The sequence below is a fragment of the Bombus pyrosoma genome, linkage group LG4 (assembly GCF_014825855.1).
Source record: "Bombus pyrosoma isolate SC7728 linkage group LG4, ASM1482585v1, whole genome shotgun sequence".
NCBI lineage: Eukaryota > Metazoa > Arthropoda > Insecta > Hymenoptera > Apidae > Bombus > Bombus pyrosoma.
This window is the reverse complement of record NC_057773.1, coordinates 14,614,128-14,631,725: the sequence shown is the minus strand read 5'-3', so window position 1 is coordinate 14,631,725 and position 17,598 is coordinate 14,614,128. Positions and strand designations below refer to the sequence as shown.

The 17,598-nt window shown below is 28.9% G+C and overlaps 4 protein-coding genes across 5 annotated transcripts; 2 read left to right on the top strand and 2 right to left on the bottom strand.

Annotated features, from left to right (window-relative positions):
• On the bottom strand, nucleotides 1-1,999 carry LOC122566581 (guanine nucleotide-binding protein subunit beta-like protein). Its single transcript, XM_043724054.1, has 5 exons — nucleotides 1,797-1,999; nucleotides 1,390-1,598; nucleotides 898-1,104; nucleotides 603-713; nucleotides 1-357 (listed from the first exon to the last, which is right to left on the bottom strand). The coding sequence occupies exons 1-5, from the start codon at nucleotides 1,903-1,905 to the stop codon at nucleotides 40-42; spliced, it is 954 nt and encodes a 317-aa protein (XP_043579989.1). The 5' UTR covers nucleotides 1,906-1,999; the 3' UTR covers nucleotides 1-39.
• A 365-nt stretch (nucleotides 2,000-2,364) lies between these two features.
• LOC122566584 (39S ribosomal protein L15, mitochondrial) lies at nucleotides 2,365-4,199 on the top strand. The gene is made up of 5 exons (XM_043724059.1): nucleotides 2,365-2,679; nucleotides 2,936-3,090; nucleotides 3,303-3,468; nucleotides 3,550-3,709; nucleotides 3,779-4,199. Exons 1-5 carry the CDS (start codon nucleotides 2,560-2,562, stop codon nucleotides 4,078-4,080), a joined length of 903 nt encoding a protein of 300 aa, XP_043579994.1. The 5' UTR covers nucleotides 2,365-2,559; the 3' UTR covers nucleotides 4,081-4,199.
• A 136-nt stretch (nucleotides 4,200-4,335) lies between these two features.
• LOC122566582 (graves disease carrier protein homolog) lies at nucleotides 4,336-8,859 on the top strand. 2 transcript variants are annotated; one of them, XM_043724056.1, is made up of 7 exons: nucleotides 4,336-4,581; nucleotides 4,936-5,028; nucleotides 5,105-5,238; nucleotides 5,630-5,815; nucleotides 6,267-6,423; nucleotides 6,963-7,104; nucleotides 7,202-8,859. In XM_043724056.1, exons 2-7 carry the CDS (start codon nucleotides 4,947-4,949, stop codon nucleotides 7,374-7,376), a joined length of 876 nt encoding a protein of 291 aa, XP_043579991.1. In that variant the 5' UTR covers nucleotides 4,336-4,581; nucleotides 4,936-4,946; the 3' UTR covers nucleotides 7,377-8,859. The 2 variants fall into 2 exon arrangements, with proteins under 2 accessions (XP_043579991.1, XP_043579990.1); XM_043724055.1 differs by having other exon boundaries at nucleotides 4,336-4,671.
• Nucleotides 8,860-9,642: 783 nt separating this feature from the next.
• Nucleotides 9,643-16,132, bottom strand: LOC122566583 (serine/threonine-protein phosphatase 2A catalytic subunit alpha isoform). Its single transcript, XM_043724057.1, has 6 exons — nucleotides 15,860-16,132; nucleotides 13,579-13,788; nucleotides 13,198-13,461; nucleotides 12,947-13,119; nucleotides 12,711-12,818; nucleotides 9,643-12,609 (listed from the first exon to the last, which is right to left on the bottom strand). The coding sequence occupies exons 1-6, from the start codon at nucleotides 15,959-15,961 to the stop codon at nucleotides 12,537-12,539; spliced, it is 930 nt and encodes a 309-aa protein (XP_043579992.1). The 5' UTR covers nucleotides 15,962-16,132; the 3' UTR covers nucleotides 9,643-12,536.
• Nucleotides 16,133-17,598: the final 1,466 nt, after the last annotated feature.

Below are 17,598 nucleotides of genomic sequence, written 5' to 3'. Positions count from 1 at the left end.
TTCCTTTTTTTTTCTGCTTTTATTCCAGTCTAAAAGTCTTTAACGGCTAGATACAGAAACTTGCCAAACACGGATAGTATTGTCTGAGTAGCCGGCAAAAAGGGTTTGTCCATCAGTGGACCACGCTAAAGACAGACAATGAGGTGGCTCTGCTTTACTCGTTGCAGACACTACCTCTGGTTTTAATTCTTCAACCATTTCTTTGGTTTCAAGATCCCATATCTTGATCCAAGGTCCAAATGCAGCACATAGCCAGTAACGATTAGGGCTGAAGCACAAAGCTGTGATAATGTCGTTATGATCTAAGGTGTGGAGATGCTTTCCGTCATTTAGATCCCATAACATAGCCTTGCAGTCCTACAAATAAAAGAACAATTTTTAATTGATATCTAAAAAGATTCTTACGTAACTAGAATTTTAAACATTTTGCAACATATATGCATCGTACTATAGATATAAGAGGTTTTAATAGTGCAATTTTCAAATAATTCTGTAATTTCACGGAAAGAACAAAAATGAAGTGATTCAGATAGATTTTGCTGAGTAATTAAATAAAAGGGCTATACCAATGATGACATTACTTATATTTTTCTAATATATACCTTGCCGCCTGAGGCACAAAGCGATCCATCAGGGGAGACAGTAACCGTATTAAGATATCCAGTGTGTCCACTGTGATTGATCTTCAGTCTACAATTTGTTAAGTTCCACACCTGCGAATTATTACACAACTAGTGAAAAATAAAAATAATCAACACTTTATTAAATAGTTTACAACTTCAAAAATCAGTCCCATATCCGCTTACACTCACAAATATCATGTTTAATAAAAATTATACATCATGTTATTATGATTAAAATAAATATTAGTATTTTATATAGCTTTACCAAGCATACCTTAACCAATTTGTCCCAGCCCGCAGAAACAATGATGGGATTGGAATGATTTGGAGAGAAACGTACACAGCTAACCCAGTCTGTATGTCCATCATCTTGAATAGTATACTTGCACTCAGCCAAAGTATTCCACAGTTTAATTGTCTTGTCTCGAGAACCAGAAACAATTTGACGATTGTCCACGGAAAAGGCGACGCTTAAAACATCCTGTTAACACAATTATTTAATTTATACAATTGATTATTTGCAAGCAACATAAATTTGTGTATCAAATGTGGTCAGTACTTACAATACTATATACTTAATTGCCCACCTCTTCTATATATTAAATATAAAAAAATATATAAAAAAAAGCTTCAGTATATTTCCCAGAGACTCACGTAGTTACATCTTCTGCCAATGGCATTCAATAAAAAAAAAAAATTGAAAAAAAAAAGCTTCCATGTATCTCGTGAAGAGCGACGACCATAGATCAGAAGGAAAATTTCACACCTTGGTATGGTCTTCGAATCGTCGTGTCGTACGACCTGCGGCCAAGTCCCAAAGTCGAAGAGTTTTGTCCCATGAACCAGATAGAGCATAATTACCATCTGACGATAGCACTACATCACTAATAAAGTGAGAGTGACCATACAAACGCTTCTGAGGAATACCATAATTGGCTTCGTCACGTGTCAGCTTCCATACGATTAAAGTTTTATCTACAAACAAAATGTATAAATGTATTTTGCGTCTGTTAAATTACCTTCTCTCTTGAAATTAACAAAATATAAATGGATAAAATACTTTGAAAAGCTATACGAATGTAAATAAACATATATATATATATATATATAGATATGCAAATAAATAGTAGTAATGATGCTCGACAACGTGTAAACCGCTACGTGGCTACTTACCACGTGAAGAAGACAGTATCATATCCGGATATTTTGGATTTGTCGCGATTTGGGTGACCCATCCATTGTGTCCCCGAAGTGTCCCTCTTAATTGAAGAGTTTCAGTCATTTTTTTATTATTTTAAGATATCTTACGTTATGGATTGAAATAGATTCCGATCCACGACCCACATTCAACAAAGCGTCGAACGAAAAGAACGACAACCCTCCTCTTTTCGAATGTGTATATTGTCACAATTTATATATTTTGTAGATATGCAACTCATGTGCTTAAAATGTAAACCTAAAGCTATATTCTAGGTATGCCACTTAAGGTCTAAAGGAGCGTTCAGACGATAAATATTATTGTCAATTTAAGGTTTTCAACATTATCGTACGTAGGAGACTCTTCAGACGATTAATGTTATTGTCAATATTTAAGGTTTTCAATATTGTATTGAAAATATATATTGATCGTCTGAACGCTACTTTATTGGTCTATTCGAAAATACGATACTGACACTCGCTCGAGTTTCTCGCTCAACCAATAGATGCAGCTGCAGTAATCAAATTTTGTTAATGTTTACTGCCTCGTCTTGTTAAACAGACTATAAACGTTTATATGATCATGCGACCGTGATTTATATTGATTTTGATATTGAGGTTGTGTTCTTTGAAGTGCGAGAAGATTAGGAATAAAGAAATGATCATACATTTATAAATACATAAATCATACAATAAATATTATTGTTGTATAAAGATATATGAAAGTTGAAACAACGTAATGAAACTTTCTGAAATAATGGCCAGTAAACAAGGAAGAGATTTAGCACTGTCAATGTTGCGAACATTACCTAGACTAGCTTTAAATAACATTCGAAATAATCCTGGTGCAAATAAACCTGTTAGTATTATTCTAAAACTATATTGTGTGTTTATATTTTAATATGTTTGAAATTAAGCTTCATATGACTGTTCGAATAAAAATTATGTTATTTTTATCAATATTTTCAAATTTTTATATTTCATCTTTATGTTTCATATTTTAGTTTAAATAATATTGTTTGAATCGATATATGTATATGTAACATGATAATCTTTTATGAATATATAAAAATTTCATTTGAGAATTATTTTAAGAAAATGTGTATTTCTAACAGTCAAAACGTGGTCGAGGTCAACATGGTGGAAATAAGCACGGAGCAGGTAATAAGGGATCAGGTCAAAGACAGAATTTTATGCGAATTGGATATGAAACTGGAAATAACCCATTTTATCTTAGATTTAGTTGTGAACCATATTATAAAGGGCACCAGTGAGTTGTTTAATTTCTATATAAATTTTATATATAAAATGTAATAATATTAATGTATGTATTGGAAAACTATATTTTAATTGTGACATATACTTGAATTTTTTATTTAAAATTTTGACTTTCATATCAGTTTAAAAATAAGTTGAAAATCGGTATTGTGTATCAAGTATTGTATGTCATATAATATCATTTTGCTTTATATATATTTATAGTTTAAGAAGAGAATATCCTCCTTTATCTCTGCAACAATTGCAACTATATATTGATACAAACAGAGTAGATTCATCTAAACCTATTGATCTTGTATCTATAATCAATACAGGACTATATGATCTTAAAGTAGAATGGAAACATGCAGGTGTTCATCTTACAGATGAGGTATTTAAATTAATATTTTTATATAGGAACATTAAATATTATGTTTTTCTGAAACAGAAATTGCTCAAAATCATGTCTTAGGGAGCCGATAACTTCAAAGCAAAAGTCAATATAGAAGTCCAATGGGCCAGTGAACCAGTAATTGCAGCAATTGAAAGAAATGGCGGTACTATTACTACTGCATATTATGATACTCACTGTTTACATGCAATAAAGGATATTGATAGATTTTTTACTACTGGTAAATTTTTAAAGCATATTAGAATTAAAAGCTTGAGAATATTATATTTAAAACATGCTTACTATTTAGGAGAACCAATACCACGCAGACTATTACCTCCGACAGATTGTTTAGAATATTATATGAGTGCAGAAACGAGAGGATATTTAGCAAATCCTGAAGAAATTTCTCGTGAACGTTTGATTTTATCTCAGAAATATGGTTACGAGCTGCCAAAAATTGAAGACGATCCTAATTACAAAATTCTTGTGCAGCGTAAAGATCCTAGACAATTATTTTATGGTCTTGAACCTGGTTGGGTTGTGAGTCTTAAAGATAAAGCAATTCTGAAACCTAAAGCCGACTATCTTAAGGAATTCTATTCAAGTTGAATTATTTCTTTCTAGAACATATTTAATAAATAAATAAATAAATAACATGTAAAAAAGAAACTGTGCAAAACTAAACAAGTTAATGCCTTTATTGTAGAATAAAAGAAACAAATTTTAAACTGTGGTGAATAAATTAATTACACATACACACTTCTCTGCAGGCTCGAATAAATTATAATAAATTAAAGTAATCTTAAATAAAAGATGTTTTTAATTAAAACAAATACAAAGTTATTTTGATAGATTTTGTTTCGTATTTTTCATACATAATTTGCGTTCTTAATTTATTTTTTTAACAGTATTTCATAATTATAGATAATAAATGTTACTAGAAAACATAACCTAAATATACAGCACTTTTAACATGAATAAGAAAAAGTAAGTAAAAACCAGTGATCCCGTTATCAAGCAATGGAGTATTATCTGTGCAGTGAAGTGGAATGGAATCAGTAACTTTCCATGGCTGTGCATGGGATCCACTTTCCCCAATATAATACTTAGGTACATCCTGCATTAACAATTCAAAAATGGCATTCCGCGTTGAGTCCGAGAAAGATTATGGATTTTTACTAAAAAGTTTAATTGCCGGCGGTGAGTTAGATATTTCTTCCAATAAAATGTCACTGAATAATAATAACAACGCATTTTCATTTAATTATTATTCGTTTAGAACGAAATATTATGTGAATCATTTATTATCAATCATAGTAAAACAGTTTCATATTTATGACAACATTTGTGTCATTATTATTATTAAGGAAAGGTAGTAATCTATTTCAAAGAATTTGCAGTATTATTACATAAATTGCTTGATAATAAATAAAGGTTGTTTTACTACTAATAAACATTTCACAGGGGTAGCTGGAATGTGTTCAAAAACAACAGTAGCCCCACTAGATAGGATAAAAATATTATTGCAAGCACATAATAAACATTATAAACACTTAGGTAAAGAATGCAACTTTGTAAAGAAAAAATATTTAAAAACAATACAATCGAAGCATTAACTTCTTTTATTACATAGGTGTCCTTTCTGGATTGAAAGAAATAATTCAACGTGAACGATTTATTGCTCTTTACAAAGGAAATTGTGCTCAAATGATTAGAATATTTCCATATGCAGCAACACAATTTACTACATTTGAATTATATAAAAAGGTAATTATTAGTAAATGCAACCTTTTGTATTGAAACAATTAAAAAAATAATTTCAATTTTTTCTGGGTAAAGTGGTTCCACAGAGCGAAGTAACCGTTATTAATATAAAGACATGCTCATAATTTAAAGGTGAGCTTTTACAATTTAGATTCATTTTTGGACTTACATATGCAAGTGAATATATTGCATATATACACATATAAATACACATATGTAAAATATATAATAATTTACCTGTCTTCTAAAAATGTTTAATAATTTATCTATACAAATATGAGATAGACATACAGCTTCAACGAGGGGAAATAAATACAACATTCTTGTTAAAAAAAATTAAATATATGTGATTGAAATTATAAGTAAATTAAGCCAGTTTTTTTATTTCTACCAGTATTTAGGTGACTTATTTGGAACGCATACTCATACAGATAAGTTTCTGGCCGGATCTGCTGCTGGTGTTACCGCAGTTACATTAACATATCCACTTGATGTCATTAGAGCCAGACTTGCTTTTCAAGTTGCCGGAGAACATATTTATGTAGGGGTTGTACATGCGGGTATCACAATTTTTAAAAAAGTGAGTTCATATTTCATTAAATATTATTAAAAGACTTGAAGTTTTGAGATTGAAAGATAATATTACTGTCATAATATATATTAACACATTTGCATAAAAAGATGTGACTAATCTACATTTGAAATTACTTATTCTGATCTCATGTAATTAAGCTTTTGTTGAAACGCACAAAAACATATAAGGAACAGCTGCGTTATAAATATATATGTAATTTATATGAATAGGAAGTAACAGCAAGAAAGTTAGCATATCAATTAAAATATAGAGCGCAAAGTTTAGAGCTTTTTGAATTGTGAATTGGTTCATATATTATTACCACATATTCATTTGTAAAAAACATCTTTTTAAATAATGATTGCAAAAACAAAAGAAAGTAAATTTACATAAAATACTATTTTTTTTAATGATTGATTTTTGATTAATAACAATATTATATCATTGAATCTTTCAGGAAGGTGGTATTCGAGCATTGTACAGAGGGTTTTGGCCAACTATTATTGGCATGATTCCATATGCAGGATTTTCATTTTATTCATTTGAAAAACTTAAATATTTATGCATGAAACATGCACCAAATTATTTTTGTGAAAAATATGACAGAAATACTGGTATGACTAATTTAAAATTTGTATAGATTTATTGAAATAGAAATTTTACTTTCAATAATAATATATAAATCAATATTTTTCGGTAAGAATTATATAAAAATAGAAGAGATATTTGATCTCTAGTTAAATTTAACAATTTTCTAGAAATACTTTTGAAAAATATTTTAATTAATATAAATATACAAATACTTAATACTCTGGGGACCAAAGCGACCAATATTATATCTGATATATTGATAACGGTTTCGTATTATTCAAGCATGCGATGTAAAAACACTTTCATAACATTTCGTTTATAGCATCCATTGCTTTTTTTTTTATTTAACAGCAGTTAAAGTTCTTATAGGATACCGCATGAAGTATGAAAGACGCGAATTCGCGTCTCCGGTCCCCGGTGTTAAGAATTCTTTATACATTTTTAATAAGAAATAAGAAGATCTATCATACAAAATCGTAATTAAATTTTATAAAATGCATAATTTCGACTTGTGTAATTGTCTTTAACACTTGATAAAAATTATATGTTAATGTAACTATAGGTGGTTTAGTTTTAACGATACCGGCAAGATTATTGTGTGGAGGTATTGCTGGTGCTGTTGCTCAAAGTTTTTCTTATCCATTAGATGTTACTAGAAGACGGATGCAACTAGGTATTATGGATCATAATACTCACAAATGCAAGTAAGAGTCTACCATTACGTTATAATGTGAATATAATAGAGGATATTTAATTCTTTAATGGTTTATTACACAATATTTAATTATAATTCACTTTTAGTTCTAGCATGTCACAGACTATAAAAACGATATATGAAGAAAATGGTATTGCAAAAGGTCTGTATCGTGGAATGAGTATCAATTATCTACGAGCTATTCCTATGGTATCAGTTAGTTTTACAACATACGAGATCATGAAAGAAATACTACATTTAGACACGGGACTAAAATTCTAATTTATTTAATCAGAACACGTATTTGTAATGTCCCAGTTCTTATATTTCTATTAGCAGTAAAACGCAATTAATATTAATATTTTTCTACAATTACTCGGACAAAAATATTGTTTGATTTTTACTTTGCAACATAGAGGTGATTCTTTCTAAAATATTCTATAATCTAATTTATTATTTGTATGTGATAAATTTATGCAAGTATGATATGCCACGAATAAGTGAAATATATGGAAAATATTTGCGAAGTATATATATAGAATAAATATTTAGGGTGGACCAACTAACGTGACTACTTGAAATATTTCACTTGCTTTTAGTGATATAAAAAATGTTTCAAGTACAAGTTAGATGGTTTCGAAGGGGACATAATTTGATATGATTAGCTTTTCGTAAGTGACCGCATAGAAGACATATGAAGGTCACTTTTTTTTCTTTTTTTTTTTTTAACGAAATCATATATTTTTCTATTACATTAGCCGACATAGCCAAACATTCCGTACAAAAAATTATTAATCTATAAAGTATTAGTAAAGTATTAACCTATTTATACCGAAAAAATATTAGCTTAGCAGATATTCTAACTTCAAGCGATCGCAATAAGATCAGATCACGCCAGGTCAGGTCACCAATCAAGTGAACCACTGAACTGTCTGTCTATTGTAAGTGCTCCTACTGGATTACGTGCTAGCGATTTTGACAGGTGCCTGATATGAGGTGATTGGACCGTACCGTGATCGCTAGTCTGAATCGTCCTTTAATTTCGTCAAATTTAGATACAGAGGTTAAGGAAAAACACGACATTCTTGAGCTTATGTTGCCTTTGTCTTTCGTACGTTAAATTTGACGAATTGAAGTTACAATATTCCTTAAACCAATGGTTTTTCAGTACACACAAATCGGTTAATACTTTTTTTGTAGAGAATGCCCATATGAATCAGCTAATGTTATAAAAAATATATTATTCCACTTAAAAAAATATCAATGACTTTCGTATGTTCTTTATGTGTTCGCCTACGAAAAAGCTAATGTCAGATTACGTCTTCTCGAAATTATTCAACTTGTACTTGAAACATCTGTCAGTATTATCAAAAACAAGCAAGATTTCCAGATGATCACGTCAGGTGATTCACCCTGTAGGAACACGCACACGCATATATATACGCAGTGGTTGTTTACGTACAACTGATATTAATCTTTGATATCACAGTGATAACTACCGTTGATACAAAACTGATACTAATTCCCCTAATGCCGTGGTGATAATATCAAAGTGTCACCGTTTTCTGATACTATGATGATGAGCAGTTGGTTATAACAAGGATACATTATATGTGGAAAAACTATTTTTTTGTTCATATGTAATTATTATTTTCATATTCGTCTTGCAAATGACTGTTTTGATTACATGAAAAAAAGATTGCATTATATTTCGCATAATTAGTAATATCTTATATATACAAAATTAATAAAAAATTTAATAACACTTTTTGTACAATGTTACCATATTTAAAAATTGCAGACCAAAGATTGTTATATAATAGTATATTTTTACTCATAGTAAATTAGGATTGAATTTAGAATTTACTATAAACTCGCTGTACATAATAAATGGTTATTAATGTAAAGGATACAACATGTAATGATAATTGAAGAACAAAATGATAATTGTAATTTCGAATTTATAAATAAATTATCTTTTTTGAAACTGTAGCCTTCAATTTACACCTCTTAATTAATTTTCCTTCTTAATTATGAGCGAGGACAAAATAAATTATTTTAAAGATTACAAGAATTGTAATTTAAATTAATTAGTAATGTGCAAAAAAAAAAAAAAAAAAAAGATAAGATGTTTCTGAATCTTGATGCTAAAACAATACAATATATTCAAGAAATTAAGAAGATAAGAAAGTTCATGTAAAATTTTAAATATTTCTTTGTTTGCTAAATTAATTTCACATGAATAATAACTGATAACAATGACTGTCATTGTTGACTAATTTATCAATTAATAATTCTACAGTGATATGTTACTATACAATTTTATCCAATCAATTTTTATGTCATAACTTTTTAACATGCTTCATTAAAAATTATCTTAAAACAAGAAAAAATGTTTTTTGTTACACTGCTCAAATTAAGTAGATACGTATAAAGCGTGATTAAAATATCTGGAAATCACTACAAATATTGTTCCCCTTCGATTAAATATCTTGATAAAACTTTCTTCAAAACGGGACATGTAGTGTATTAAGAAAACAATTTTGAATATAGATTTATGTATGAATCCTTTTTATTTATTTAATTTCCTGAATACACTGTATGAATTATACGCTAATTAATTTCAGAACGCTCTGTATAGCAATTTGTCATACTTTAAACTTAATGTCTCATTATCAGTAATACATTTGAATATTTTTAGTTAGTAAACTATGCACTTTAATAAATAATTTTGCTTATTGCTGGTTTAACTTGAAATATTTATTTTTCAATTGAGTGTCTTGTAATAAATGTTTTTCTGTACATGTACTTAAAGTATCACTAGGATTATGTAATTTATAAATATGACTTTAATCATAAAAATTTACCTATTTCTATAGAAATTTACTTTTAAAGTTTTTATATGTTAAAATACATGCGAATAATTATTTATGTATTAGTCTTAAGACCAGTAATTAGTTTTGCTCATATCATGTCTTGCATTACAGTAGTTCAATGTGTAAAAATGATATAAGACTCTCTAAATATGATAACATTTCTTTATTTATCTAGCTTCTGTTTATAATGAGACGACATAATATCAGTTCAAGGCATACTGTTTACTTTGCTTCAGCAAGCCAGTTTAAAATTTGTAACTTAATGTGTTCAAGATACACAAAGTCTAAAACCAGGGACGCATGCCGAAAGATAAAAACCAAGTGCACACACATAACTCGCAATTGCTTGAAGTATTTCTTATGATTGATATAAAATGTCCCAAAAAATATTGTAAAAGATGTTACTTCAAATTGATATATACAATGTAGTCTGTATGTGATATATAATAATTATATACAGCTATAAACTGATTATTTTTGCCCTGAATTTATATACATAACAGATAAGTTTGAAGCGTTTTGTTTTAATTTGAATTTCTGCGTGTGCATCGGTGATCAATCAGTTTTTGATAAAAGCATACTCATTTTTAGCTTGGTTTAATCTATGATCACTTTGTAAAAATCTGCATGTAAGTACATAAAATATTGATATTCAATACCAAAATTAAAGTGAAACAGAAATAACCGGATTTATGACTTTTACACTTAAAAATAAGTGTTTTTATCACATTATCTAAAGTAAAATTTGACAAATAAAGAAATAATAATGTTTTGAAGTATTGAATCTTTAAGAATTGATAACGTATAAGAGTTTATTTGATATTGAAATTTATGTCTTATATGAAATACTTTAAAAAGAAAATAAATAGAGCAAATACAAAATTAACTATACAAGCTCTAAGATCTATTATTGATTTTACTAAAAGACGTGCTTCTAATTAACTCAACCTGCTTCATCTGTTGTTATATAATACCATAATTTTTTGTTCTATATATAGGAAATTTTACCTTTATTTCTTTTATAACCCAGAAAATACGTGTAATATATAATATATAAAACAAAAATGAAAAAATGCTCAGCCCTGCATCAATGCAGAAAAAGTTACTGTATCCACAATGTTATGGTTTCTGTGCTATTTTCTTTTACATTTACAGTCTTAGTAAATTGCTATAGTGTGCACCTATACATTTTTCGTTTTTTTTTCTTTTCTCTTTATTGTTACTACTGTATCGTTTCATTATGCATATGTTCAAATTACATGTTTAATTCTATGAACTATGTATTCCATGAATACATTCAATGCTCATGTATACAATGCTTGTGTATTGACGAGTATGAATGATTTGACAACACATTAAATTCATTAAACTTGCATTACACATGTTTATTTACCAGAAGCATTATTTTATATCTATTAATTAGTAAAAAAGTTGTCGGTAGGTTCATAAGCAATTAACTTTCAATTTAATGATTGTGAATGCATGAATTCATTCAGTATAAAGTGTGTGTTTCACTTAGGAAGTCTTGACAGGATTGATGCAAAAGTTTTTTTAATCCTTAAATTATAAAACATGAGATAACCGACGACATTTGTATTTAATATTAATGTTTAAAAATCATATTTAGGCAAGGTTTGAAAAATAAAAACAGCAATGAGCGTAACTAAAATAAAATAAATGCTATGGAATAAACATGACTGATGGACTTGCACTAAATTATTTTGTAAGATAATTATAAAAATAAGGCTTATACAAATTATATTTTGATTTACTTAATAAAACAATGTCAATATTATAGGCAAAATTATTGGCTGCGACGATTGTGATTAATTAATATGTATAATGCTACGTTACAATCATTAACAAAATTCACTAGAGAATTTATTCAATTGTTTATATGGCACGACCTGTATATGCCAAATTTACTGTTGCATCAACCCTTTGTATATTTCCTTCAAGTGGAACATTTCATGCTCCATTCACACTAGCAATTATGTGACACTCTCTTAAATATAAACTATTATTATTTTGGTACACTTTTTGAAACCTTAAACAACATTATTTCTATTCAGTTCACACAACAAATAATTTTGTTCGTATAAACAGTTTTTCAATAAATTAATATTTCTTCAAGGTTTCAAACAATACCATGCACAGTTTTTTATTCGCACTACTTATTATGTTCATTTCTTCTGTTTTGTTTCTTGATAATAAAAATACAAGCAATACAATGAAAGTTGTAGAACTCAATGTGATACGTGAATTTTAATTGGTACGTGTGTACATTATTGTTTGTTTGTTTTTTTTTCTATTTGTATACATTTAATGTTGTGTCTACATGAATGGTGTGGGACACACGCAAAATACTCGGCTGTGTGCCATCTCTCAACAAGACACCACAAAGAGTCATGATATAATACTTGAGACTATAATGTAATGTGTAAGGATAGCTGCAGCCTCACACTTTATTGATGTTCTATCATAAATTATGTTCAGTGGCATTGCTATGAAGCCTGAATCATTTCTGTACCCCTACCTTAATAGATAACTCAGGGGTTTTGATTGTTTACAAGAAATAATCTGGTGTCCGCCTAGTAACATGTGGCTCACCGCGCCTTGGAGCTGGATCAAATTGAAGGCTGTAAAATACAAAACATTGTACGAAAATGAATAAAAAATAATTCATATCAATATTTTTGCTCACCAATCATTTCATTTAATATGAAATCATTATACTTACAATGAATATTTTAAAGCGTCATCTAATTCCATAATCGCAGCTTGATTTCCACAACGATAGCAGTAATTGGGAGCTGAGAATATAGTTACAACATTACGATCATGACACCTGCAATGAAATATATATATATATATATATATGTATGGGATAGAAAATTTTATGATAATAATACCATAATATTAATACACAAATACAGTACAAATTAAATCATAAGTAAACATTTCCAATAAATATACCAATTATAACCCTCCATAACTAATTGATGTGCTCGTGATACTAATGTCAGGCCATTAGAATGATTAAAAGTTTCCGAAATATCTTGTCCGAAAGTATACCCTGCTCCTCGAGGAGAAATACCCCATCCTCCTCTATCATCTGGATCAGACCACAAAAGATCACACATGGGTCCCTAAAGTAATATGAATAATATTTTACATATCTTCCATTCTTCCTTTACAAATTTAGAAAATCAACTATAAATACTGACTTCGTGTGGTACTTCCTGAAGACGGTCTAGAGCACGTATATGATCTAAAGTATCGATCGAAGGTGATAAACCACCGTGTAAACAAAATATTTGACCATCTACCAGAGCAGTTAATGGTAAATAATCAAATAGATCCGTGAAGAACTTCCATACATTAGCATTGCCATATTTACGTAAACATTCGTCATAAAACCCATATACCTGTGTGATTTGCCTTGATTCATGATTACCTCTTAAAATAGTTATTCTTTCTCTATATCTGACCTATGAAAACAAGATTTTATATATATTACAAAGGAAAAATAGTGTATATAAAGGAAAACAGGCAGTTCTATATCTGTATATTCAATTTGCATATATATCTGTTTAAAAGAATTTTACCTTGAGCGCAACAAGTAAGGTAACAGTTTCAACAGAATAATAACCACGGTCTACATAGTCACCCATAAAAAGGTAATTTGTATCTGGAGACTTGCCTCCTATTCTGAACAATTCCATTAAATCATGGAATTGTCCATGTACATCTCCACATACCGTTACAGGACATTTTACTTCTTGTACGTTAGATTCTTTAGCTAAAATTTCTTTTGCCTACAAACATATATTAATTCCCTGATATTATTTATTATTATCTAAAAATGTTAAAGCAATATAAAGATATATAAATACATAATTGGTTAATTTAGAAAATAAAAGAAATAATTTATAATTAGCTATCCAACCACATTTACAATATTATAATAACAATAACATTAACTCATTAACGATCAAAGTTGCGTTAATGCAACATTTCATCCAACGTTTCTTTTTAATTTACATTACTAAATTTTATTGAATCCATGTTGCAATTATGTAAAGGAACTTCAAGAATCTGCTCAATATCTGTTTTATTACTACTTCTTGTTTCATACAGATACCTATAATTTTATGAAATTAAAAAAAATTGGAATATTTTACGATGTATTATCTTATTAAAATTACTGTTTTTGTATTTCCAATTCATACAATGGGATTCTGTGATATACCTATTATTTCAATGGATTTTTTTTAAATTTATAAACAATAACTTACTTAATTAGGGTTTTGTGATAATGTTGCATTTACATAACATTTACACATTATTTCACTGCATAGTCCTCAATGAGTTAATGAAACAGATTTATAACTAGACTGGAAATATTTATGCAAGTTCATAATTTTATGAATGCAATTGACATATTGACACTAAGCATTTAAAAACTCATAGACGTAACATTCGGGTTCCTTTGCTAGAACTCTGAGGATGCACATGTGAGCTATTTGCTTCGAATGTGTTAAAGAAACAGAATCCAAATATATAAAAATCTGTTTTACATTTCAAATATTGCAATGAGTTCTCTATTTTGAATACACTTTATATAAAGTTAGACACACACACACGCGAGCGCGCGCGCGCGCGCGCGGTCAGACAGACAGACAGACAGACAGACGGACATACAGACAAGAGTTTATTTACAACAAATAAAACAAAGACATTTTTCAAAATATTGCAAATTTCCAGTAAGAAATTAATTTCTACGTTACTGTTAAGCTCCATTAACATATAGAACAAATTAGTAATACAAGAATAGTAATACAATGAATTAATAAACTACAAATATTTAATGCTAATAGTCAACTAAGTGAAACCTAAATAGGGATTTATTTTTCCTACTAATTATACTTTACTATTGACTACTTCAGATATTTTTTATATTTTTACATATTACATTCATAAATGCATAAAATTCCACAGTCTAGTAATAACATTAATATAATTTACATAAAAGATAGTAAAAATATATTTAGGAACAATAGTGATAATATGATAGATTAGATAATACAGCTGATTAAGAAATGATAGTATAAGTATACAACTTATACTTTTTATTTTCTTCCATATAGAAAAGCATTTATGGCAAATTACTTATTTATTATAACATATGAAGCAAATTTATAATCTATAAATATCCTATATTAATATTAATTTGCAAACACACAGATAAATATGACACATTTCTTGTCTATAACAATACATATTGTTGTATTTCAAATAATTATTATTAAATGTTTCCAAGCATAATGATTAAACATCTTTTAAGCATTATGCATGAGCAAGTATTACATATACAAACATCTCGAGGACGAATACAATCAAATAAGATAATTTCGACATATCACAGGTGTTTCGAGCGTTGAAGCATGAAAATTAAAGTGCTCTTTACACGCTGCAAGAGATCTCATTCGGGAAGTAAAAATAGAATCGTGGGTTGATTCGGCAAGCTTGCTTGGTTTGAACAAGTTGCAGTGTAAATCCAAATAGCAACGAACACGGTGGTTTTTGGAGTGTCTGATCGTAATTTTAAATAATATCTATCAAGACTGAATTTGTCGAAATTGCGAAATACACTATCGATAATATTATTTCTGTATATAAAACATATTCAAATGTATTGTAATGAAATTTGTAATGACACGTCAAATTATGCTCTCGGTGGTGATCAGTAGAATACGAATAAACGAGCGTAAAACAGCGTAACAAAATTAATTGTGAGCCAAACAAGAGATATCTCAATAAAGAAGATACACTGAAAGAATCGACGTGGTGATAATTTTTTATGGATGAGGAAAAGTGTATGTGTACCTTCTCGCACAGAGATTTTACTTGGCTTTCTGTTAGTTGTTGGCAGTTATTTAATTGTTCTATCCACTGATCGAGTTCCTTCAACGACGCCTTTTCCTCCATCGTACAAATCTACGTATGAAGTCTACGGATAGCCCGCACTCTTAGCACATGTAATAAAAGTAAAGCGAGTCAGTCCCGTAAACTAAATCATTCGGTTTTACTGGAAAAGCTTCTTAACACAAATATCTCGATCCAGCACACACTCACAAAATGGCCGATTGCGAGTACGGATGGTGACGTCACACTAAATTCATGCGTGCTTCACTAGCTATAACCTAGATTATCATGCCGGCCAATCGCGTTCTGCGTTTATCCCGCTTTTACCAATCAGAAGTCGAGTTTACTTTTGTCGCATATATGCTATTGTACACTGTGCAACTGTGACTGCATCGTTTTAACAACTATGATTACATTTCTATTGGAAATATCGGAGCTTTTCAGTGACGTAGAAATGCGGGATAAAATCTGGTGAAGATAAAGAAATATTTTAATACAAGATATATGATGATTTCAGAGCTTGACCGAGAATTTCATTTCACACCGTGCATCCAATCGCTTTGTAAATATTACGTTTGTTTTGTTACCATGTCGACATGAGAACTCACCAAATTCGATCAACGTGATATTTACGAAAATGTCAAATTCATTTAAATGCAAGATACAAAATGATAGTTCTTAAAATACATAGATCGTATCATTTTGAATAGGTCAAAATGTGTGTGTGTGTGTGTGTGTGTATCAGCTATAATGGCGATTGATTTGTAATTAATTTTACAAATTTTGCTTTGATTTTTGTATTTTGATTATCACACAATGAAGTCTGAACGATTTTCTTTGAGACATAATATTTCCGCTAAGCTAATTCAAAGAATTTAAGAATTTCGAAGAATTTCAAAGAATTCAAATCGATTTCAAAATTCAGAGTAAGGTAAATATTTGATTAAATTAAATACAGCAACTATTAAGAAGTAAATAATTTAAAAGATTATGTTTAATAGCATATACTTGCGATTAGAGTGAAAGTCTATTTATTTAATGTTTATAGAAGTTTGATTTGATTTAATTTGATATTTTGATTGTACATATGTTTCTCTTTTTTGATATACACATAACTGCTTCTTTGTACACTTGTACTGAATTTATTTTATTGTACCTATACATTGTCGTGATTAATTTGAAGTAAAGATGTAACGATTATAGCACCCCACCAATAAATATTGTCTAAATTTACAATATTTTGTATTTTGGTATGTTGTACAAGTTTTTACATGTATTTGAATGTTTATTTTCATTTTGTCGATAAAATGATCCTTTTTGAGCTTTTTTGAGCACACCAAATTTATAACCTATTCTCATATGGTATGATAGTTTTCAAGTAGTTTTCGAGTAGAATTCAGAAATACAAATTTTAAGGCGAAGAGATCTGTTTTAAAAATTATGCATGTATAAAATTTGTGCATAGCGTACGATTTACTTGGACGCCATTTTAAGTATGTTTAATTATGTATAATCGATGAATGATTTGAATCGATGGTTGTATACAGATGCACGTGGTAATTATTTAAATAGATCAAGAAAGTGATTCACATTTACTTCGCTCAGAAAATTATACAGTATTTTCTGAAAAAGCAATCTTATTAATTGTATAAATTGTATAAATTTTCAAATTGCCGCTACTAGTGACACCATGAGATCAA

Excerpts from the sequence above, each read along its gene's own strand:
- LOC122566581 (XM_043724054.1), bottom strand. The coding sequence starts at position 1,905 with ATGACTGAAACTCTTCAATTAAGAGGGACACTTCGGGGACACAATGGA. Across the intron at positions 1,599-1,796 it reads GATACTGTCTTCTTCACGTG|ATAAAACTTTAATCGTATGG; the intron begins GTAAGTAGCCAC and ends TTTTGTTTGTAG. Across the intron at positions 358-602 it reads TTTGTGCCTCAGGCGGCAAG|GACTGCAAGGCTATGTTATG; the intron begins GTATATATTAGA and ends TTTTATTTGTAG.
- LOC122566584 (XM_043724059.1), top strand. The coding sequence starts at position 2,560 with ATGAAACTTTCTGAAATAATGGCCAGTAAACAAGGAAGAGATTTAGCA. Across the intron at positions 3,469-3,549 it reads GTGTTCATCTTACAGATGAG|GGAGCCGATAACTTCAAAGC; the intron begins GTATTTAAATTA and ends ATCATGTCTTAG. Across the intron at positions 3,710-3,778 it reads TGATAGATTTTTTACTACTG|GAGAACCAATACCACGCAGA; the intron begins GTAAATTTTTAA and ends CTTACTATTTAG.
- LOC122566582 (XM_043724055.1), top strand. The coding sequence starts at position 4,608 with ATGGCATTCCGCGTTGAGTCCGAGAAAGATTATGGATTTTTACTAAAA. Across the intron at positions 5,239-5,629 it reads CATTTGAATTATATAAAAAG|TATTTAGGTGACTTATTTGG; the intron begins GTAATTATTAGT and ends TATTTCTACCAG. Across the intron at positions 6,424-6,962 it reads AAAATATGACAGAAATACTG|GTGGTTTAGTTTTAACGATA; the intron begins GTATGACTAATT and ends ATGTAACTATAG.
- LOC122566583 (XM_043724057.1), bottom strand. The coding sequence starts at position 15,961 with ATGGAGGAAAAGGCGTCGTTGAAGGAACTCGATCAGTGGATAGAACAA. Across the intron at positions 13,120-13,197 it reads TTCAGGAAGTACCACACGAA|GGACCCATGTGTGATCTTTT; the intron begins GTCAGTATTTAT and ends ATATTACTTTAG. Across the intron at positions 12,610-12,710 it reads GACGCTTTAAAATATTCATT|CCTTCAATTTGATCCAGCTC; the intron begins GTAAGTATAATG and ends TGTATTTTACAG.